The following is a 25,154-nucleotide window of genomic DNA, read 5'->3' as shown; positions in this document are numbered from 1 at the left end:
CCAGTCCTCTGCTCCAACTTGTTCCAGCCTGCCTGATCAACTACCTGCTCCAGCTTGCCGCAGTCCGTCGGATCCAGCCTCTCTTAGCTTCTCCCTGCTCGTTCCTGTCCATCTGCACCAGCTTGTTCCAGCCCGCCTGATCAGCTACCTGCTCCAGCTTGCCGCAGTCCGTCGGATCCAGTTTCTCCCAGCTTCTCCTTACTCGTTCCTGTCCATCTGCACCAGCTTGTTCCAATCCCTCCGCTCCAGTTGTTGCAGCCCGCCTGATCCAGCTTGTTCCGGACCGCCTGATCCAGCTTCTCCCTGCTCGTTCCTGTCCATCTGCACCAACTTGCTCCAGCCCACCTGCTAGCTTGTCAGCCATTGACTTACTTGCCTGCTAACTTATCAGCCATTGACTTACCTGCTCTCCAGACCATCAATTCCATCAATTCTCCCTGCTCGTTCCTATCCATCTGCATCAGCTTGTTCCAGCCTGCCTGCCAGCTTGTCAGCCATTGACTTACCTGCTCTCCAAGTCCATCAATTCCAAGCCTCCAATCCGGCTTTTCTGCTCCATCTGACTCACACCCCAGTCACTACACATACACCTCAATCACTACTTATGGCCCCTGTCCACATTCTCTTCCTTGCCCTGTCCCTTCCTAATCTTTTTCCCCTCCCCCTACCGCTGTCTACCGCTGGAAATCATTGCCCACCCATGTCCCCTCCCGTCCTGCTCGCTACGGCAATACCCTTTTCACCCCATCCCTCACCACCTCTCTTGTCCCCCTCCTCCTTCCTAGCTTTTAACCTTCAACACTTCCTTCCTGCCATTAACCCATCACCATTCCTCCTAAGTGCATCCCGTCTTCGTCGCCCGACCTCCCCACCCTCCTCCGCACTCTCTTGCTCCTCCTCTTGCTATCCGCGGGAGACATTAATCCTAATCCAGGCCCCCCTCACCTGTCCTCCTCCTATCCATGCAAACGATTCCGTGATGTCTCCAATCTCGTCTCTATTCCCCTCCTTCCCATGTGCCCTATGGAATGCCCACTCGGTCTGCAACAAACTGCCCTTCACCCACGATCTCTTCATCTCTTGTTCCCTTCAACTGCTCGCCCTAACTGAAACCTGGCTCTCCCCTAATGACTCTGCCTCAGTAGCAGCCCTCTGCCATGGAGGTTATCTCTTCTCCCACACTCCCCGCCCAGCTGGCCGCAGTGGAGGCGTCGGGCTTCTACTCTCGCCCTCCTGTAGTTTCCAACCCCTCCTCCTACCGCAGTCTCACTGCTTCTCATCCTTTGAAGCACACTCCATCCGGCTATTCTACCCATTGCCACTCAGAGTGGCAGTCATTTACCGCCCCCCCTAATAAATCCCTCTCTTCCTTCCTCACCGATTTTGATGCCTGGCTTTCCGTTTTTCTCGAACCCTCATCTCCGTCCCTCATTCGCGGAGACTTTAACATACACGTTGATGACCAATCCGACCCTCACGCTTCTCAGTTCCTCACTCTAACATCCTCCTTCAACCTCCAGTTATGCTCCACCACCCCTACTCACCGAGACGGCCATTGTCTTGACCTCGTCCTCTCCTCTTCCGGCTCTCCCTCCAATTTCCACGCTTCAGCTCTTCCTCTCTCCGATCATCATCTGATCACCTTCACACTTCTTCAACCCCCCCCCCCCTCAGCCCCGTCCAACTCTAACCACTACCTCCAGGAATCTCCAGGCTATTGACCCTCCCACCCTATCCTCTAGTATTTCTAATCTCCTCCCCTCCATCATGTCCTCCGAGTCAGTCGACAAGGCTGTCTCCGCTTACAATGCCACTCTCTCCTCTGCTCTGGACACCCTTGCACCATCCACCTCCAGTCCCACTAAGCGTACTATTCCCCAGCCATGGCTGACCCCTTGCATCTGTTACCTTCGCTCCTGTGCCCGATCTGCTGAACGCCTCTGGAGGAAATCCCACACCCATTCAGATTTCCTTCACTACAAATTCATGCTATCCTCCTTCCACTCCTCCCTATTCCTTGCCAAACAGGGTTATTACACCCAATTGACCAATTCTCTCAGCTCCAACCCCTGCTGTCTCTTCGCCACCCTTAACTCCCTCCTCAAAGTGCCCTCTGCTCCCACCCCCCCCTCGCTGTCTCCTCAATCACTGGCCGATTACTTCCGCGACAAGGTGAAAAAGATCAACCTTGAGTTCACTACCAAGCCATCTCCTCCTCTTCACCCTTCAACCCTCTCCCTCAACCAATCAACCCAGGCCTCCTTCTCCTCCTTTCCCGATATCACCGAGGAGGAAACCGCTCGCCTTCTTTCCTCCTCGAAATCCACCACCTGCTCTTCTGATCCCATCCCCACCAACCTACTTAACCTCATCTCTCATACTGTCACTCCCGCCATCTGTTGTATCCTCAACCTCTCTCTCTCCACTGCAACTGTCCCTGACACCTTCAAGCATGCCGTAGTCACACCTCTCCTCAAAAAACCATCACTTGACCCTACCTGTCCCTCCAACTACCGCCCCATCTCACTCTTACCCTTCCTCTCCAAAATACTTGAGCGCGCCGTTCACAGCTGCTGCCTTGATTTTCTCTCCTCTCATGCTATCCTCGATCCACTTCAATCCGATTTTCGCCCTCTACACTCGACAGAAACAGCACTCTCTAAAGTCTGTAATGATCTGTTCCTTGCCAAATCCAGAGGCCACTACTCCATCCTCATCCTCCTCGATCTATCCGCCGCTTTTGACACTGTCAATAATGATTTACTTCTTGCCACACTATCCTCATTTGGGTTCCAGGGCTCTGTCCTCTCCTGGTTCTCCTCCTATCTCTCCCACCGCACCTTCAGAGTCAACTCTCATGGATCCTCCTGCACCCCCATCCCACTATCTGTTGGTGTTCCCCAGGGATCTGTCCTTGGACTCCTTCTCTTCTCAATCTACACCTCTTCCCTGGGCTCCCTGATCTCATCTCATGGTTTCCAGTATCATCTCTATGCTGATGACACCCAGCTGTATCTCTCCACACCAGACATCACCACGGAGACCCAGGCAAAGGTATCAGCCTGCTTATCCGACATTGCTGCCTGGATGTCCAACCGCCACCTGAAACTGAACATGTCCAAGACCGAGCTCATTGTCTTTCCACCAAAACCCGCTTCTCCTCTTCCTCCACTTTCTATCTCAGTTGATAACACCCTCATCCTCCCCGTCTCATCTGCCCGCAACCTCAGAGTCATCTTTGACTCCTCCCTCTCCTCTGCGCATATCCAGCAGATAGCCAAGACCTGTCGCTTCTTCCTCTTTAACATCAGCAAAATTTGCCCTTTCCTCTCTGAACACACCACCCGAACTCTTATCCATTCTCTCATTACCTCTCGCCTTGACTACTGCAACTTACTCCTCACCGGCCTCCCACTTAGCCACCTATCCCCCCTTCAATCTGTTCAGAACTCTGCTGCACGTCTTATATTCCGCCAGAACCAATATACTCATATCACCCCTCTCCTCAGGTCACTTCACTGGCTTCCCATCAGATACCACATTCAGTTCAAGCTTCTCCTTCTTACCTACAAATGCACTCAGTCTGCTACCCCTCACTACCTTTCTACCCTCATCTCCCCTTACGTTCCCGCCCGAAACCTCCCGTTCACAGGACAAATCCCTCCTCTCATTACCCTTCTCCACCACCGCCAACTCCAGGCTCCGCTCATTCTACCTCACCTCATCCTATGCTTGGAACAACCTTCCTGAGCCCTCACGCCAAGCCCCCTTCCTGCCCATCTTCAAGTCTCTGCTTAAAGCCCACCTCTTCAATGCTACGTTCGGCACCTAAATCTTTCAGGAAATCCAGACTGCCCCTATCAGACTGACTGCTCATGTGTCCTTTAGATTGTAAGCTCTATGAGCAGGGACTATCCTTCTATGTTAAATTGTACAGCGCTGTGTAACCCTAGTAGCGATTTAGAAATGTTAAGTAGTAGTTAATAGACAGAAAGCCTCTATAGCATCCTTTCAGGATAGACTCACATGAACATGCTGAACTGAAGATATGGTGGGTAGAAAGGACTATATTGAGAGCCCCAGTCATGGCCAAAAAAGCAGGGGTTATAATACTATTTCAAAAAGGTCTCAGACTAGAAAAGAAGAGCATCATTCGATATGGGGAGGGTTGTTTTGTCTTAGCAGAGGTGGTGGTGAGACAACAGCCACTTGTGTAGTTTGTATGCACCTAATATATATATTGCAAATTTTTTTTGCCATCATCACTACCCATTTACAAAAAGATGTGGCAGGTTGGGGGGGGGGATACGGGGGTTTGTTTAGTGAAATCGCAAAAATTGTTAGAAGTGTGAGTGTCTTCCTAAAGTAATAGCAGGGGATTTTAACAGGGCGACAGACCCATCCATGGATAAACCACTTAATATACATTGAAAAAGTGATTGCTCTATTGGTTCTTTGCTGTGTGACTCTTTTGATGTCCTGAATGTGGGGAGAACACTTTGTCCCATGGAGAGGGACTTTTCTCATCTGTCAAGGGCTCAACTCAACTCACTCATGAATAGATTTTATTTTAATATCCAGAGAGTTGTTCTCAAAGATAGGGGAGACCGAGATAGGACCTACAGAGATCTGTGATCATGCTTTAATCTGGCTTACTATTGAGTGGGAGGGTCAGAGAGCAGGCCTATCATTCTGGAGATTCCCCCTCAACTTAATCTTGATCCTAAGTTTGGGAAATATATGTTGGGCAAATGGAAAGAATACAGATTATATAATCAATGTCACAAAAATGATCCGGTCCTGTACTGGGAAATGGCCAAAGGTGTTCTCCGTGGAGAGATAATTGCCTATTCTAGCCAAAAAAAGAAGACTGGGGATCCAGACTTTCTCAGAATCGACCATAGGTTAAGATATGAGAGACAATTATGTGGGAACCAACTAACTAGCTAACTTAAAACCCAGTTATTAACAATGTAAATAGCTCTTAATGAGTTGCTACATCAGCATGTCAAAAAATCAGCCCAGTATTATCAGTATCAATTATACCATTTCAGCAACAAGGCAAGAAGACTACTTGCACAGCTGGTTAAACAGTAGAAGGGTTGAAATAGAGTGCTGTATCTAAAGGATCATACTGGCAAAATGATAAGATCAGAGACTGAAAAAGGAGATATTTTTAAAATGCGTTTTTGCTGAGCTTCATAAGCAGGATAATACCAGTGAGTTGGATAGTAGTGTCTACTTGTTTGGCTGGGAACTATGGGAACTATCCAGTTTGAGGGAAGTGAATAGACAGATATTGAATGCCCCAGTCAGTGGCAATGAAATATCATGGATTATTCAGCAGAGTACATTGGGAAATACTCCAGGGTTTGATGGGTACCGAGCTGACTTTTATAAGGTTCTGTGAGCAGAATTGCTAGATCCTTTAACAATGCAGTGTAATGCCCTTATATCCCAGTAATTATTACCAGAGATACTGAATCAGGCCCAGATTATTATCAAAGAAAACAAACAGACGATCTGCAAGTTCCAAGATAGACAGCAATGCAACAATACTTATCTCTGCATTCACAAATTGAGCCACTCCTCTTAGTATTTTCCAATCCACCAGGCCAACGATGGCCAGTGTTTCGCTTCCCTGGGCCCAGGGAAGAAAAATTAGGAGCCCCTGCAGGTGTGGCTGCAGTTGCTGTATATAAATTGTGTCCTGGCTAAGCCCCGATATTTCAGACCCTGAAGCAGCTGAGTGGGATGGAGCTAAGTGAAATGCTGGCCATCGTTGGCCTGGGGGATTGGAGAGTACTATGAGGAGTGGTTCAATTTATGAATGCAGAGATAAGTATTGTTTTTCAATGCGTGAACACGGGATTTGTGTGTGCACTGTGTAATGTTTACTTTGGAACTGGATGGAATATTGTTCTAATTGGAACATGTATAAATGTGGACTGCACTGAAGCTGGAAGCTGTTGGGCACTAGTGTTGAAGAACAAAGAAAAATGTATAAATTAAAAGAGGTATGAATTGAATAAAGAAAAATTTAAAAATGAAAAGAAGTCTATAAAATGTGGACTGGGCTTAGAAGATTTTTTTTTAAGCCGACGATGAAGAGTAGATCTGTGAGATCACCATAAGCTCTATAAATCTTTTGATTTGGAGCTTTCTGAGGCTTTTTTCCTTCCTTTAGAATTATATATCTAATTTCTAGTGAGTCATAATTTATTGGTTTTGACTTCATTTTTAGAGATCTACCTGTACCAGAAATAGTTTAAGAGTGATAATGCGGAGGAATTGAAAGAAATCTTGGTGAACCTAGAAGATATACTGAGCCAAATTGACAAATTAAAGAGTAGTAAATCACCTGAACTGGATGGCATGCATCCAAGGGTACTGAAAGGTGGGGAGGTGTAGTCTGAGATAGTTTCTTGCCTCATATTTAGTGTTTCTTTGAGGTAAGTTTAGTAATGGTACCATATAGTCTGGAGCTGTGCCATTTAGTATTTGAAAGGTTAGTCCATTTTTCCCTGAGCTTCTTAATTCTATAAACTAATTTTATTTTATTTTTTTTTAGGGGTAATCTCCTTACTCGTACCTTAGCTGACATAGTACACAGAGATGACTTTGTCCTGCACTCTGAATATCTTATTACGCTTCTGGTTGTGGTTCCCAAGTATGTTTTATCGGTTACCTCATGCTTATTTGACTTTTTAAAATCCTTTTCCTAGTACTTAATGCTATTTTGTTTATGTTGCCCAAAGGACATCCTATGTTGCTTGGCAAAAAACATATGAATCCCTCGCTGATATGGTGGTGCCTCGTTCAACAAAGTAAGTGAATTTTTCTGTTAGTTCCCTTCGGTAAGCTAAGACTCTGAAGCTGTGTAGGAGCTAACTAATAGAAAGTCCCATTGAAGATTTCCCTGTGGGAGCTGAGAACTTGGGTTTAACCATTAGCTTAGTATAGTAATGAATCTAAAAAGTTATTTATGCATGCAATTTTCCTTGTTTTCATTTTTCTTAAGAACTAGTATTGAACATAAATATTGTATAGCCAATACTGGTAATTTTCAGAAATCTAATCATAAAATTTGGTTAGTTTTGCAACAATTTTTGGAATCAAATCCACCTAAATAGCCACCTGAGCATAATGTCTAAATCCCCCCTTTTTCTCCCCTCTTCTCGTTTTTTTTTTTCAAATTACTATTAATTTTCATATAACTTCCATTAAAGTGTATATAAGCTTCATTTATCTGTATACTTGTGTATTCACTCAATTCAAGCTTTTGAACTACTACAACATTATTCAATTTTTATCCAGTTAAATGTCTGTTATCATATACATAGTAACATAGTAGATGATGGCAGAGAAAACCTGTACGGTCCATCCAGTCTGCCCAACAAGATAAACTCATATGTGCTACTTTATGTGTATACCTGACCTTGATTTACATCTGCCATTTTCAGGGCACAGACTGTAGAAGTCTGCCCAGCACTAGCCCCGCCTCCCACCACCGGCTCTGCCACACAATCTCCACTAAGCTTCTGAGAATCCATTCCTTCTGAACAGGATTCCTTTATGTATATCCCACGCATTTTTGAACTCAGTTACCTTTTTCATCTCCACCACCTCCCGCGGGAGGGCATTCCAAGTATCCACCACTCTCTCTCTGTGAAAAAATACTTCCTGACATTTTTCTTGAGTCTGCCCCCCTTCAATCTCATTTCAGGTCTCCTCTAGTTCTACTGCCTTCCCATCTACGGAAAAGGTTCTTTTGCGGATTAATACCTTTCAAATATTTGAACGTCTGTATCATATCACCCCTGTTTCTCCTTTCCTCCAGGGTATACATGTTCAGGTCAGCAAGTCTCTCCTCATACGTCTTGTAACGCAAATCCCATGCCATTTTTGTAGCTTTTCTTTGCACCACTTCAATTCTTTTTACATCCTTAGCAAGATACGGCCTCCAAAACTGAACACAATACTCCAGGTGGGGCCTCACTAACAACTTATACAGGGGCATCAACACCTCCTTTCTTCTGCTGGTCACACCTCTCTCTATACAGCCTAGCAACCTTCTAGCTACGGCCACTGCCTTGTCACACTGTTTTGTCGCCTTCAGATCCTCAGATACTATCACCCCAAGATCCCTCTCCCCATCTGTACATATCAGACTCTCACCGCCTAACACATACATCTCCCGTGGATTTCTACTCCCTAGTGCATCACTTTGCATTTCTTCGCATTGAATTTTAATTATAGTTTTTCTTATGGAATGGACATTATAAAACATTGTTAGGATGTTTGTTACTCTTAAAATCTAATAAAATTTACTAAATCTAGAACTAGTATTGAAACATTGCCTTAGAATTATACAGAGATGATCCTCCGTAGCAGCGATGGGATGAGTACTCCATTCTTTCTACCAACCTCATTTTTGTACTCTTAGTCCTCTGCAAACAATTTTCTAGGATTGTGACCAAAACTTAACTTTTTTTTAAAGAATACTATAATCAAGGCATCTAATAATGTAACATTCATTCATAATCACAGCCCCCAGTTTCTTGTACAGCTAAAGGGTTAATCCTGCAGCAAGTTAGAAAATTCTGTGGCAAAGTTTCTGAAGCCCTGTGGAAATGCTCCAACATATTTATGTACATTTATGTAATTTTGCATATTTCAATTATTTTGCTTTTGTGAATATGTCTTTTATTTTGTTCTTTTGGGAGTTTTATGAGTGGTGGATATCAGATATCATGTGGTGGAGGGACAGCATCTTGGGGGTGAGGGAAGTAAGGAAGAGCAGAAGAGATCTCAGGGAGAAGGGAAGAGCAGGACAGGAGAGGAGAGGAAGAGAAGATCTTGGGGATGAGGGAAGGAGAGAGAGGAAGCAAGAGGAGAAGGAGATGGGGAGAGAAGGAAGAAGGGTTAAAGATGGTGAGAGATTTGAGGGGAGAGAGGGCAGGTAAGAAAGAGGGAAGGATATGTGGCATCTGGGAAGAATAATGATGGTGGGATTCTTGGAGAGGGGTTGGGAAAGAAAGAGGGAGGGTTGTGCTAGGATTCTGGGAGGGGAGTTAGAAGTGAAAAAGAGGGAGTTACAAAAGGATCCAGATGGGAAAGAAGGATGTGTCCCTCCCTGGGTTTCTGCCCTGCTCTCTTTCATATCCCTACACCACATTCTCTCTCTTTCCTCCTCCTCTCTCATGCCCCCAACTCAAGTACCTATCTCTTTTTCATCCAAGATGCTGATTTCCTCAGACATTTGCAAGCAGTTCTCTTTGACCCTCACACCACCAGCTTATTTCCCTCCTATGTTGATCAAGTTAGCAAAAAAGGAAGGAGAGCAATGGTGAGCTGCTTCATTCTCCTCTGCTGTCAGAACCACATGATGGACTGAAATACTGTCACTCTTCTCTTACTGACCAAATCAACAAATAGGAAGGAAAACAGGGAAGAAGGCAATTGGTCAGACATATTGTTTGCTCCTACATCTCCTTCACTCAACTACTTTCTCATGATGACATGGAGCATAAGAGCATGAGTTGTCCTACTAGATCAGACCAAGGGTCCATCTAGTCCAGTATACTGTTTTCAACAGTGGCCAGGCCAGGTCACAAGTACCTGGCAGAGTCCCAAACAATAGGAAATGCCATTCTATTTAACACCAGGGACAACCAGTGGCGCTTCCTACATCTACCTTAATAATTTATGGACTTTACCTCCAGGAATGTGTCCAAGAGGCCAGATGCACAGAATCTAACAAAACTCTTTATTATACACCAATATTATCAATATAGACAGGACATATAGAAGAATATTGGTACAAAAGTTATTATATCAAAAAGAAATAACCAAATGACAACACATCAGACAAACTAAAAAGGAGCCTTACAAAATCACTACATCTATCCTAATCAAATATGGTTTCAAGGTTAACTTGTACTTTTTCCATCTCTCTACAAAGAGTACATTTCCCCCTGATATTCAGCCGGTGGTAGACAGTTGGATATTCAATGCTGGGTTGTTTCCAGTGATCGGCAATGAATATCTTGGTGGGGGGGGGGGGGGGGGGGCCATGTTGGCCAGCTTTAACATAACCAGCAATGTGAATATTCAGTGCTGGCCGGTTAAGTTAATAGTGGGCAAAGATAGAACTTCTATTTAGGCAGCCTGATTTGCCTGCTAAACTTAGCTGGTCAGCACTTGAATATTCATAGATAGCCGGCTATATCGTGCAATATAGCCACTGTGCACTAAGCAGCAATATTCAGCAGATATAACCATCTATCTTGTGCTTCACTGGCTAAGCACTGTTTAACTGGTCAGGAGCTGTTCTTGGCTGGTTAAATAGCCCTGAAAATCGGGCCCATTCAGTCTACAGTCGAGGCCAATTTTTAAGCCAGTAATCTATTCAGTTTGCTCAGGTGCTAGAAAAATAGTGCATTCAGTCAAGTGACATATATCGGTTCTCAAACCAGTTCCATATTTATGAACACATAGGTTGAATTAGCACAAATTTAAACCTAGTAAGCACTAGTGCCTGTCATCAAGGCTTTAGCTGTAGTTACTGTCCATTTGTGTATCTTTCATCTACATTAATAATTCAGTCATCTCAAAAGCAAAAATGTCTATCTAAAATGGAAAAATACTTATCTTAGTCTTTATTGATCTGTACAGAAGCAGGAACAGAGATGGGGTTAAATAGATTTTATACATGTGATCAGCGGAATTTGTCTGCATCTTACCTGAAAATTTCTGAATTTAACGACATGGCCACTTGCAGCTGTCACTCTTATCATACATATTCCCTCCAATCCAGAGAGCTTGCGGTGTTACAGATTTTAGTGAAGAATTGATGGTGTAGTTTACCCATCAGATTTTCTGCAATCAGCGCAGACTGTGGCCTCTAATCATATATATCATCATTCAGTTGAACCTAAATTCAGGTTTTGTTTTTTTTTTGTTACATTTGTACCCCGCGCTTTCCCACTCATGGCAGGCTCAATGCGGCTTACATGGGGCAATGGAGGGTTAAGTGACTTGCCCAGAGTCACAAGGCGCTGCCTGTGGCGGGAATCGAACTCAGTTCCTCAGGACCAAAGTCCACCACCCTAACCACTAGGCCACTCCTCCACTCTTGTAGCTTTATATTTCATTTGGCCGTCAGAAAATAGGAGAATTGTGTCTTATTATTCAACATTAACAAATGAAGAAGCATGCAGATCAAAGATGAGCAACCAAAATGATTTAAGTGATGAAATAATTCCCTTGAGAAAAGGCTAAAGAGGTTAGGGTTCTTCACTTTGGAGAAGAGATGGAACTGGAAAAAAGGGTAACCCCATAACCAACACTGAGAATAAGAACAGAAAAATTCCCAGCTGTGAGATGGAAGTAACAAAAGTGCAAGCTGAAATATTTGGCCAAATTATTCAGTTAAATAAACCATCTTCAGAGTTTGTAAAATGCTATATTGGCTTTGTAATAGCAGGAGGAAAGAAAAGTAAGAGATCAGGAGGCATTAAAGGGACCACAGAGAAAACCCAGTCATACACAGCACCGTGGTAAGAAGAAATTTTCTTACTTGGTGCCAAGCGGTAACCAGTATCCCTGGGCAATCTAAACAGTCCAATTTGAACTCTCTAGATTCTCATCCACCAACACTGGTAGAGAAATAACCAATTCACATAGCATTATAAGAAAGTGTTTATTATATCAGCGCTAAGAGACAGGGATTCAGCAATCAGATTCTATGTCTGAATTACAAAGCATTGTGTTGCACCTTATATAGTGTAACAACATTGTGATTTCCATAAGTATAACCCAGGATATTACATATATGGCTTGTTAGTGCATAGATGTAATACTGATTAGTAACATAACACTTGCTAATCTTGTTAACTACTCACTAATGAGCGATGCCCTTTAGCACTACCTATTTTGGCAAAAGGTGCATAAAATGATACAGGCCAGACGTGTATAGTTAGCAGAAGACAGTCAAGAGGTAGCTTAAAGAGGTCAATGTCTGACCTCTGACGTCTTCACACAATTTGAGGAAAACAAATTCTGCCCAAAACCAGTTTCTACCTGTATGATAGGGCTATACTATGTTCCAGGTATTTTACATAAGACAATCCCCATTATTTTCATAACTTCTACGAGACCATCTCATTTCATTTCTGAGCAGACTCCCTCTTGTATCCTTGCAATTGCCTTCAGTGTGTATACCTGAATACTTGCTACCGCACTCCCCCCAACATTTCTTCACTGACTGACTGTACATTTCATAATAGCAGAAAACAAAGGCCTATGATTTCCTTCAGTTCCCCTTTTTGATGGAGAGCTAATAATCACTTCCCTTTACACAATAGGATGAACTATTAAGTTCAGCCAGTGGTAGTGAAGTCCACTAATTAACATTATCCAGATTAAGCAGGTCCTGCGATTGGACAATCCCACAGGTCATCAAAAAAAGTCAGGAGGAAGATGGTCGATCATACTGCCATTCTTCTCAGATGCGACGAGGCCAAAGAGGAGGGAAGTGATCTGAAGAATGGTCAGGAGCAACAGATGAGACTGCATGGAAGTCTGAACCAGATGAAACCACAAGATCAGCATGAAGAATTAGCCCAGAACCAGAAGAAACGGGATCACATCTAGGCTTGAGATGGGCGTGATGTATCCAAGCAGATCTCTCAGCGACCTTGATGGCAGAATGATTTGTCAGCAGCACTTTGAATGAGCCGATCCACCTGGACGAGAGTGAATTCTCACGCTTCCAAACCTTGACCCAAACTCAGTCTCCTGGACTCCAGGAATGCAATAGACAGTCCAGTGGCACCAGTTGTGCTAGTATTGCAGCTCTGTGAAGTGAAGCAAGAGAGTATTGTAGAGACAGAACATAAGAGGTTACTGAATCATCTCCATATCTGAGTGAGGAACAGAGAGGTGTCCATTTCGTATACAATACTTGAGGTCCTTCAAACAACTCAAAAGGAGATAACTAATGAAATTTCTGAGGTCTTGTATGCAAAGCAAACAATACAAGTGGCAAAGTATCAGGCCACTTGAATTTTATTTCGGTACAAATCTTTCATGTGCTTAACTCTGCTAGAAGACTGAGGATGGTAAGGGGTATGAACTTGGCTGGAATACAGTACCTAGGACATGATAAAGGGCTTTCAGAGTCTCTGTGTTAAAATGGGTACCTAGATCTGAGTCAATGCTATCAAGGAACACCAAACTGAGGTACAATATCTTTAAGTAATGTTGTTATCACAGTGTTAGAGTCCACCTTCCTGGATGGGAAGGCTTCTGGCCAACCAGTCAGCTGATCCACATCAACAAGACAGTGTTTATAGTGCCGGCATTTGCCAGTTCAATGAAGGGAAGGGAATGGGACTTAATATACTGCCTTTCTGTGGTTTTTCCAACTACATTCAAAGCAGTTTACATTATATACAGGTACTTATTTGTACCTGGGACAATGGAGGGTTAAGTGACTTGCCCAGAGTCACAAGGAGCTGCAGTGGGAATTGAACCCAGTTCCCCAGTGAATCTGAAGATGTTGAAATGGGTAAAAAGCCCATGGTCTAGCTCTTTTGTCAGGAAGCAGGATGTGCATAGGAATTAAAAGCAAAACAAGTAGAGCACAAAGTAGTCGCTTGAGCAGCGGCTTTGTGGATTCTAGGGGCAAACCAAGAGGCCAAAACTTGTTGTGCAATGGCCTCACAGTCCAAATGTCCAGATCAGTGGATATAACTTACCAGGGTTTGCAGTAAATAGTAGGGTGCAATGGATCGCCCATCAGGAACTCTCCTTACTCCCTGATCATCCTGACATGTTTCTCAGTCCATTCACTCAATTCATCAGGTAGTACCATCTCATAGACAGTAGACAGCGAGGGGAGGTCACAGGCTATTGCAGGAGCTTAAAAGGGAGAGAGAGGTTACAAAGTGGTGGCCTTAGCTGCAGCATCAGCGAGAGAGTTTCCCCTGGCAATGTCCATATCTTCCCAAGTGTGAGCTCAGCAGTGCAGAATAGCTAACACAGAAGGAAGTTGTATAGCTTGCATGGGAAATAGGTTGTCCTGATGTCATCACAAATTCACGCATCTTCCAGAGCTGACCCATGGCGTTACATATTCCAAATGCATACTTAGAGTCTGTATAAATGGTAGCAGATGCTCCTTGGGAGAGAATGCACGCCTGAGTGAGAGTTCAACTGCCTGAGCACCTGTAGAAGGAAACAGAGGTTTAGCTTCCCATACCCATACTTCAGTTGTAATAGCACACCCGGTGACCCTGGTTCCCTTGTGCAGGAAAGAAGAACCATCAGTGAACAGCACATAGTCTGCACTGGGCAGAGCGATGTCCGTGAGATCTGATCAAGGTTTTTGCACAGCTTCCACCAGCCGACAGCAATTATGATGAGGCTCACCTTCCACAGGAACCGGCAACAGTGTTGCAGGGTTGAATATGGAACACGTCTGTAGTCTGACATTCTCTGCTGTAAGTAATATAATTTCATAATGGTTAAGACACTGGTTAGAAAAATGTTGAGTGTTAATGCTGCAACAATAAGGCTTCCACTGCATGTTGGACCATAACAGTTCATGGGTGACCTAGCACCAAGTCCTGCGTTTTTTTAAATAGCAGCTGCAGCAGCTCTCAAACATGAAACTGCTCCTTTAGCCACAGGGTCCAGCTTACAAGAGTAGAGTAATAAGCAGTGGGCCTATTATTGTGGTCCCAAGGTTGAGTCAGGACCCCAGAAGCAACACCCTGATTTTCGTGAATAAACAGAGTAAAAGGCTTGTTATAATCAGTAAGGCCCACATCACGTACTGTCATAAGCACATGTTTAAGTCTATGCTTTGCAGTCTCTAAATCAGAGGTCCAAACAATTTTCTCAGGGGCTACTTTCACTGTCAAGGTTACAAAAGGTTTCATTACTTCCCCGTAAGCAGGTTTCCATGCACAACAAAACCCTGCCATGCCAAGCGGAGCCCTAACATGTCTCTTGAAACTGGGACATGGGAGACCCTTAATAGCCTCTAACCATTTTGGGGAGAGCTTACAATGTCCAGGGGTCAAAATAAATCCCTGATATTCAACTTCTTGAGAGTTGAACTGCAACTTTTGTAGTGACACCTGGTGATCCCTTTCAGACAGTTAATGATGGGTGTCTTGCACACACTGAGAAGAGGTGGGGGAAGCCAGTAAGAGGTCATCTACATACTGAATAAAGGATGTGCCAGAGTGAAAAATAATACTTGACAGGTCCTTATGGAAAGTCTGGGAGAAAATAGTGGATGACTCTACATACCCCTGAAGGAGCCTAGTCCAGCAGAGTTGCCCCATCCCCCACTCAACACAAATGAGAACTGAGTCAAGGGATGGACCAGGATTGAAAAAAAAAAATGCGCTTAGAAAAATAGGTGGCTGAGGCTGGTATGGAGGTAATAATAGCAGGGTTTGGCACTGCCAGGTATCTAGGGATCACATAATTATTAATAGCTCTAAAGTCCTGAACAAAACCTATATACCGTGAGACCCTCTGGCGACAGCGTGGGGTTTTTTTTTTACAGGCAATATAGGGGTATTATGGGAAAACTGACATTCCCTAAGGATCCCTTGGGCCAGATAACTCTGTATAAGGGGCCTCAGACCTTCTATGGCTTCCCTGGACAAAGTATATTGTGGAACTGATGGTGGGGAACCTGACTTAACCTTAATGCGCACAGGCTCTACAGATGTGAGGAGTCCCACATCTGTTGGTCCACCCCAGAGTGTCTCAGGTAAATCCCTAAGCTTAGGAGAAAAGTGCTTTGTAGCGGGAGCAGATCTCAGAGCTGCATATATGCGAGGGAGCTGATCTGAGAGAAAGGATAAAATCATACCAGCAGGGGTGCAAGTCAGGGTAGCCCCTAGCTTATACAGAAGATCCCTTCCCAATAGATTGACAGGAGAGTGTGCTGATAAATAACAAAGAATGTTCTGATGAAGGGGCCTAGAGAGCCAGTAGCAGGAAAAATAACTGGAACAGCAAAAGGTTTTCCCTCTACCACCTTAATAGTTTCTTGACCTACAACCTCCAGACTAGACTTTTCTGCCAAAACCCAGAGTGAGAAAAGATCTGCACCAGTATCAGACAAGAATATAAAAAATTCTCATTTTCACAGATACATAAGGAGCAGCACTGTCAACATTTAACACTATATTAGAGCACACACATACATGATTCTCTGATTCAGTTTCTAGTCATTGCAAACTATCATTGCAGTCCAGCTGAGGGGCTTGGAGGTGTGCAGTGTTCTGCTTAGGGTGATTCCTAGGTCGTCATGGGGGCCCCCTTTTGGTCATACTGGGGACTTTATTTTCCAGTGTCCATGTTGCTTGCAGCTACAGCAATCGTCCTCATCAAGATGCTGCAGGGCTCTAGCCGTATTAGGTCTATGGGTTGGGTGCCCTGATGTCCCCTGCCCCAGTTTGTCCCATGACCAGTAGCTACAGGTTGAAACTGGATGGTTAGGGCAGCAGCCAGAAATTTAGCTTCCTGTTTTAATTTCAGTTTTTCTGCTTTCTGTATTTCTGAGCGGCAGTGAAATGCATGAACTGCTAGGTCTAGGAGTTGAGAAATAGTTTGTGTTGCAGTCTGGGTTATACCTGGTAATATATTTCTTTATATCAGGGACTGACTGTCCAACAGTAGTAAAAGCTGACACTGCTTGATTGGCTGGGAGATCCATGTCAAATCCACCCCCATTTCATTCTATAGTCTCTTTAAGTCTGCTGAAAAAAATCAATGGATCCTCAGAAACTTAGCCGAAATCGGGTGGCGGAGCCGGTGGGGGGAGGAAGGGTTGATGGTTGGCAGGCGGGGCTAATGCTGGGCAGACTTCTACGGTCTGTGCCCTGAAAATGAGAGATACAAATCAAGGTAAGGTATACACAAAAAAGTAGCACATAGGATTTTATCTTGTTGGGCAGACTGAATGGACCGTGCAGGTCTTTTTCTGCCGTCATCTACTATGTTACTATGTATTAGAGCCCTTTAACCAGTTAGTAGCTACCTTTAACCACTCAGCAGTTTTTGAGGCAGCTCTCCGCATTCCTTCTAGTGGGGTCTCATGGGCTCATCTTAAAGTGGGTAACTGGTTATTGTCCCCATTTATTATCCATCCAGAATCATTCAAGGGCCAAGCAATCCAATTATTTGCATCTGCTTGCTACCACTGATTACCTTGATTTATTATTTCTAGTTTCTCAGCAGAAGTCAGAAGGGCATTCAATAACTGTCCACCATGTAGGGTTATAGGTGTTAATAGTCTGGAATTTTCGGCGGACAGCTTCTGGGTCCTCTCTAAACTTTGGGGTAGTCTGCTGCCAGGCCTGGATATCTTGAGGGATAAACAGGACATCGGTGTAGGGATAGGCAATGCCATCTCGGTTCAGGACCAGGTAGTGGCACAAAGGACACTGAACCTGAAAGGGAAAGAACAATGGGCCACTTTGCCGATGGAGGAGTTGGTTGTGGGTATGACTAGAAAGGGAAAGGAACTGGCGACATCCAGGTAGTGCTGGGTTCGGCCCCTAATCCTGTGAAGCTACGACAAGGGTGATGGCAGAGGGCTGGGGGAGTAGACTGTTGCTATTCCTCTGAATCTGGGGAAGAAGAGCAAGTATACAGAGGAGGAATATCTAATCTTCTAGTCTGAGTACTCAAAGTCATCGTTGTTACTGAGATTTTCAATTCTGCAGCCTCTGCCTATATATACCACTGATCCATTTGGTTAAATCAGGAATCCTCCAGTATTCCCCTCAGAGTGCTCAATTTTGAATGGCCAAAGGATCCTAACTGAGGTCACTGATTTTCACAGCAATACACTGTAGCCTGGGCCAAATTTTCAGACTGAGTTCTCTACATCTTTTCTTGGATAATAATTTAGTATCAGACAAAACATTCCATGCTTTCAAAATTTTCCTCAAGGGGCAGTCACCTAATACTGGGGAGCATTGTCAATCTGGAAAGAGTCCTCTCTGCAGTGTTTTTTTTTCCCACTGACTAGAACAGAAACCTGACCTGACAAGCTTACACGTGAAAATTCCCCTTACTGCCTTCGAGACACTGCAGTGACAACGGAATAACTTCAAAGGTGAGTTCACCAGCGTTAGATGGCCGGCCAGAGTATTCTTAAGTCACTCAATTTCCCCCAAAGTGAACTTGGGGTCTCATCTGGGGTGCCAATTCATAGGACAGCCCTGGAAGCCCCTCAACCAAGAGAGAGAGGCATCATGCTGAGGGGGTTTGAGGATTCTTCAAACTGGAAAGAAGAGGATCCCCAAAACCATCCCTGAGAATGAAACACTGAGAAAAGAACAGAAAAATTCCAAGCTGTGAGATGGAAGTAACAAAAGTGCAAGCTGAAATATTTGGCCAAATTATTCAGTTAAATAAACCACCTCCAGAGTTTCTGTAATGCTATATTGACTTCATACTAGCAGGAGGAAAGAAAAGTAAGAGATCAAGAGGTATTGAAGGGATCACAGAGAAAACCCAGCCATACACATCAAGAAGAAATTTTCTTACCTGGTGCCAAGTGGTAACCAGTATCCCTGGGCAATCCAAAACAGTCCAATTCAAAGTCTCCATATTCTCATCCACCAACACTGGTAGAGAATTAAATAACCAGGTCCCATAGCATTATAAGAAAGTGTTTATTATATCAGCGCTGAGACACAGGGATTCAGCAATCAGATTCTCTATCTGAATTGCAAAACGTTGAGCTGCACCTTATATAGTGTTACAATATTGTGATTTCCATAAGTGCAACTCAGGATAATATATACGCGGCTTGTAAGTGCATATGCGCAATACTGATTAGTAACAACACTTGCTAATCTTGTTAGCTGCTCCTCACTAATGAGTGATGCCCTTTAGCACTACCTATTTTGACAGAAGATGCATAAAATGATACAGGCCAGACGTGCATATTTAGCAGAAGACGGTCAAGAGGTAGCTTGAAGAGGTCAATGTCTGACCAATCATGTCTTCACACATTTTTGAGGAAAACAAATTCTGCCCAAAGCCAGTTGGTACCTGTATGATAGGGCTATTCTATATTCCAGGTATTTTATATAAGACACATCTCCATTATATACATAACTTCTACGTGACCATCTCATTTCATTTTTGAGCAGATTGCTTCTTGTATGCTTGTGATGGCCTTCAGTATCACTGAATACTTGCTACCACACTCCAGCAACATTCCTTCACTAACTACTGTACAGTTCATAATAGCAGAAAGCATAGGCCTATGAATTTCTTCTTAGGCCACTGCAGGGGTGTTTTTTTTTGGGGGGGGAAGGGGTGGGGGGGTGGAGACACTTCGTTGGGTAGTAGGGCAGTGGGGGTATAGCTTTGGAGGCTGGGGTAATTTGTATGCTGGTGGGGCAGTTGTGGGGGATATTTTGGGGTTGAAAGTACTTTGTTGAGAGGTGGGACTGGTGCAATGGTAGCTTTTGGGATAAGGTAAGTTGCAAGGTGGTGGGACAGTTGTGGGAAGGTATTTTTGGGGGTTGGGACAGTTTATGGAATAGTTTTGGGGTTGAGGTCATGGCTCAGTTGCAGGTAGCAATTATTGGGTTTGGGACAGTATGAAGGGTTGTGGCTCAGTTGCAGGTAGCAATTTTGGGGGGTTGAGACAGTATGAAGGGTAGAGGGGCAGTTATAGGTAGCAGTTATTGGGATGGGGAAGTATGAAGTGTAGTGGGTCAATTGTAGGGGTTGTTATTGCAGTTGGGGACAATTTGTGGTGGTAGTCCTGTTACTGGAGCTAGTTATTGGGGTTGGGGACAATTTTTGGAATGGTAGGCCTGATACAGGAGTTAGTTATTGGGGTTGGGAGCAGTTTGTGGGGTGGAGGGGCAGTTGGGGCTGTGGTTTGGGGGAAGTTGGTGGGATGGTGGGCCAGTTGTGGGAGCTAGTTTTTTTTTTTGGGGGGGGGGGCAGTTACCGGGTGGGGGCGGCAGTTTTGAAAGTGGGTTTGTGGGAGGTGGGGGAAGAGAGAGATCAGGGAGAGGCAGTTTGAAAGGAGGAATTCCCTAACTGCTTTGTTACACTGTATGTAAGTTTCTATGTTTCAGAATCTGAAGCTCTTTATCCATAGAAATGCATTGCACCATTTTTATTTTGTTTGGGGGAGGGTAAAGGAAGGTTATTTCCCTGGAACCCCAGTCTAATTTGGACTATTTTGAACTCGTGTCTTTTTATTGTTTTTTTTTTCCCAAGTGCCAAGTTTCATCACATTCTGTTAAAGTTTTGGAGAGTTATTTGGCCCCCAAAAGAGACAGACAGACATGCATAATTGTATAATTCTTTCCAACTTCCTGGGGTTGGAAAGAATAAAAATGCTGTAAAATAGGAGAACTCTTCTCCTTTTAATTGCTCTGATTTATTACTTTTTTTGATAGCATTGGACTTCTTTTGGTGTGGAGGTAGCATGCTGGTTAGAATAAATTTCAACAGAAAAAAACTCATCTATATGAATCCGTTTAAAATCATATGAAAATATAGTGAAGCCTAGTTAAAAAAAAAAATCCAGTTTTGTGTGTCCCAAAACATTTGAAACTCTTTTCAATGCAGGATGATTGCAGAGGATGCAGAAGCAGGGCTTTTCACAGTCACCCTGTTCAGAAAAGTGATGGATGAATTCAAAGCTAAAGCAAGAGAAAACAAGTATGTTTTAATCATTTTTACTACCATGGGGATTTAGAAATGTGATTAATAGCATTTTCTCTTTAGCTGGGAATTTCCCACTCCAGAAGTTGTTCCAATGTCTCCAAGCAATGCAATTATTTCCACAAGAAACCCAGGCCCATTGCAACCAAAATGGAGGGCTGATTTCTTATTTAAAACATAATTTTCACGTTCTTTGTTTGTTTGTGACATATTAGTTCCTGTAAAGCCAAATTTTGAATAAATCATCAAGGACACAAAAGGGACAACCAAATTGGACTGATCAAAATTTGCAAAAGCCTTACTGAACACAACCTTTTAAAAATATAAGACCATGGAAAATATAGGATATTTGACATCACATATGTTGAAAAACATGCCATTTTACAAACAAGGCTGTTCAGTAAAGCGAATGCTACATACCTGTAGAAGGTATTCTCCGAGGACAGCAGGCTGATTGTTCTCACTGATGGGGTGACGTCCACGGCAGCCCCTCCTATCGGAATCTTCACTAGCAAAAGCCTTTGCTAGCCCTCGCGCGCCGATGCGCACCGCGCATGCGCGGCCGTCTTCCCGCCCGAAACCGGCTCGTGCCGGCCAGTCACATATGTAGCAAGACAAAGACTAGGGAAGACACAGCTCCAAAGGGGAGGCGGGCGGGTTTGTGAGAACAATCAGCCTGCTGTCCTCGGAGAATACCTTCTACAAGTATGTAGCATTCGCTTTCTCCGAGGACAAGCAGGCTGCTTGTTCTCACTGATGGGGTATCCCTAGCCCCCAGGCTCACTCAAAACAACAACCATGGTCAATTGGGCCTCGCAACGGCGAGGACATAACTGAGATTGACCTAAAAAATTTACCAACTAACTGGGAGTGCAGCCTGGAACAGAACAAACATGGGCCTAGGGGGGGTGGAGTTGGATTCTAAACCCCGAACAGATTCTGAAGCACTGACTGCCCGAACCGACTGTTGCGTCGGGTATCCTGCTGCAGGCAGTAATGAGATGTGAATGTGTGGACAGATGACCACGTCGCAGCTTTGCAAATCTCTTCAATAGTGGCTGACTTCAAGTGGGCTACCGACGCTGCCATGGCTCTAACATTATGAGCCGTGACATGACCCTCAAGAGCCAGCCCAGCCTGGGCGTAAGTGAAGGAAATGCAATCTGCTAGCCAATTGGATATGGTGCGTTTTCCCACAGCCACTCCCCTCCTGTTGGGATCAAAAGAAACAAACAATTGGGCGGACTGTCTGTGGGGCTGTGTCCGCTCCAGGTAGAAGGCCAATGCTCTCTTGCAGTCCAATGTGTGCAGCTGACGTTCAGCAGGGCAGGAATGAGGACGGGGAAAGAATGTTGGCAAGACAATTGACTGGTTCAGATGGAACTCCGACACAACCTTTGGCAAGAACTTAGGGTGAGTGCGGAGGACTACTCTGTTATGATGAAATTTGGTGTAAGGGGCCTGGGCTACCAGGGCCTGAAGCTCACTGACTCTACGAGCTGAAGTAACTGCCACCAAGAAAATGACCTTCCAGGTCAAGTACTTCAGATGGCAGGAATTCAGTGGCTCAAAAGGAGGTTTCATCAGCTGGGTGAGAACGACATTGAGATCCCATGACACTGTAGGAGGTTTGACAGGGGGCTTTGACAAAAGCAAACCTCTCATGAAGCGAACAACTAAAGGCTGTCCTGAGATCGGCTTACCTTCCACACGGTAATGGTATGCACTGATAGCACTAAGGTGAACTCTTACAGAGTTGGTCTTGAGACCAGACTCAGACAAGTGCAGAAGGTATTCAAGCAGGGTCTGTGTAGGACAAGAGCGAGGATCTAGGGCCTTGCTGTCACACCAGACGGCAAACCTCCTCCATAGAAAGAAGTAACTCCTCTTAGTGGAATCTTTCCTGGAAGCAAGCAAGATGCGGGAGACACCCTCTGACAGACCCAAAGAGGCAAAGTCTACGCTCTCAACATCCAGGCCATGAGAGCCAGGGACCGGAGGTTGGGATGCAGAAGCGCCCCTTCGTCCTGTGTGATGAGGGTCAGAAAACACTCCAATCTCCACGGTTCTTCGGAGGACAACTCCAGAAGAAGAGGGAACCAGATCTGACGCGGCCAAAAAGGAGCAATCAGAATCATGGTGCCTCGGTCTTGCTTGAGTTTCAACAAAGTCTTCCCCACCAGAGGTATGGGAGGATAAGCATACAGCAGACCCTCCCCCCAGTCCAGGAGGAAAGCATCCGATGCCAGTCTGCCGTGGGCCTGAAGCCTGGAACAGAACTGAGGGACTTTGTGGTTGGCTCGAGATGCGAAGAGATCTACCAAGGGGGTGCCCCACACCTGGAAGATCTGTCGCACTACACGGGAACTGAGCGACCACTCGTGAGGTTGCATAATCCTGCTCAACCTGTCGGCCAGACTGTTGTTTATGCCTGCCAGATATGTGGCTTGGAGCACCATGCTGTGACGGCGAGCCCAGAGCCACATGCTGACGGCTTCCTGACACAGGGGGTGAGATCCGGTGCCCCCCTGCTTGTTGACGTAATACATGGCAACCTGGTTGTCTGTCTGAATTTGGATAATTTGGTGGGACAGCCGATCTCTGAAAGCCTTCAGAGCGTTCCAGATCGCTCGCAACTCCAGAAGATTGATCTGTAGATCGCGTTCCTGGAGGGACCAGCTTCCTTGGGTGTGAAGCCCATCAACATGAGCTCCCCATCCCAGGAGAGACACATCCGTGGTCAGCACTTTTTGTGGCTGAGGAATTTGGAAAGGACGTCCCAGAGTCAAATTGGACCAAATCGTCCACCAATACAGGGATTTGAGAAAACTCGTGGACAGGTGGATCACATCTTCTAGATCCCCAGCAGCCTGAAACCACTGGGAAGCTAGGGTCCATTGGGCAGATCTCATGTGAAGGCGGGCCATGGGAGTCACATGAATTGTGGAGGCCATGTGGCCCAGCAATCTCAACATCTGCCGAGCTGTGATCTGCTGTGACGCTCGCACCCGCGAGACGAGGGACAACAAGTTGTTGGCTCTCGCCTCTGGGAGATAGGCGCGAGCCGTCCGAGAATCCAGCAGAGCTCCTATGAATTCGAGTTTCTGCACTGGGAGAAGATGGGACTTTGGGTAATTTATCACAAACCCCAGTAGCTCCAGGAGGCGAATAGTCATCTGCATGGACTGCAGGGCTTCTGCCTCGGATGTGTTCTTCACCAGCCAATTGTCGAGATATGGGAACACGTGCACCCCCAGCCTGCGAAGTGCCGCTGCTACTACAGCCAAGCACTTTGTGAACACCCTGGGCGCAGAGGCGAGCCCAAAGGGTAGCACACAGTACTGGAAGTGACGTGTGCCCAGCTGAAATCGCAGATACTGTCTGTGAGCTGGCAGTATCGGGATATGTGTGTAGGCATCCTTCAAGTCCAGAGAGCATAGCCAATCGTTTTCCTGAATCATGGGAAGAAGGGTGCCCAGGGAAAGCATCCTGAACTTTTCTTTAACCAGATATTTGTTCAGGGCTCTTAGGTCTAGGATGGGACGCATCCCCCCTGTTTTCTTTTCCACAAGGAAGTACCTGGAATAGAATCCCAGCCCTTCCTGCCCGGATGGCACGGGCTCGACCGCATTGGCGCTGAGAAGGGCGGAGAGTTCCTCTGCAAGTACCTGCTTGTGCTGGAAGCTGTAAGACTGAGCTCCCGGTGGACAATTTGGAGGTTTTGAGGCCAAATTGAGGGCGTATCCTTGCCGGACTATTTGAAGAACCCACTGGTCGGAGGTTATGAGAGGCCACCTTTGGTGAAAAGCTTTCAACCTCCCTCCGACTGGCAGGTCGCCCGGCACTGACACTTGGATGTCGGCTATGCTCTGCTGGAGCCAGTCAAAAGCTCGTCCCTTGCTTTTGCTGGGGAGCCGAGGGGCCTTGCTGAGGCGCACGCTGCTGACGAGAGCGCGCGCGCTGGGGCTTAGCCTGGGCCACAGGCTGTCGAGAAGGAGGATTGTACCTACACTTACCAGAAGAGTAGGGAACAATCTTCCTTCCCCAAAAAAATCTTCTACCTGTAGAGGCAGAGGCTGAAGGCTGCCGGCGGGAGAACTTGTCGAATGCGGTGTCCCGCTGGTGGAGCTGCTCTACCACCTGTTCGACTTTCTCTCCAAAAATATTATCCGCACGGCAAGGCGAGTCCGCAATCCGCTGCTGGATTCTATTCTCCAGGTCGGAGGCACGCAGCCATGAGAGTCTGCGCATCACCACACCTTGAGCAGCGGCCCTGGACACAACATCAAAGGTGTCATACACCCCTCTGGCCAGGAATTTTCTGCACGCCTTCAGCTGCCTGACCACCTCCTGAAAAGGCTTGGCTTGCTCAGGGGGGAGCGCATCCACCAAGCCCGCCAACTGCCGCACATTGT

At 45.5% G+C, this 25,154-nt stretch overlaps 1 protein-coding gene across 2 annotated transcripts in view; it reads left to right on the top strand.

Annotated features, from left to right (window-relative positions):
- Window positions 1-25,154, top strand: part of ATP6V1C2 (ATPase H+ transporting V1 subunit C2) — a 120,843-nt gene that overhangs the window by 70,919 nt on the left and 24,770 nt on the right. For both annotated transcript variants that reach the window (XM_030198864.1, XM_030198865.1), the window contains 3 exons: window positions 6,572-6,670; window positions 6,759-6,827; window positions 20,644-20,736. In XM_030198864.1, coding sequence (XP_030054724.1) covers window positions 6,572-6,670; window positions 6,759-6,827; window positions 20,644-20,736 — 261 coding nt within the window. The remainder of the gene's footprint in view (window positions 1-6,571; window positions 6,671-6,758; window positions 6,828-20,643; window positions 20,737-25,154) is intronic.

This window comes from Microcaecilia unicolor, chromosome 3 (genome assembly GCF_901765095.1).
Source record: "Microcaecilia unicolor chromosome 3, aMicUni1.1, whole genome shotgun sequence".
In the NCBI taxonomy this organism is placed as follows: Eukaryota; Metazoa; Chordata; class Amphibia; order Gymnophiona; family Siphonopidae; genus Microcaecilia; species Microcaecilia unicolor.
This window is presented reverse-complemented; position numbering and strand designations above follow the sequence as displayed.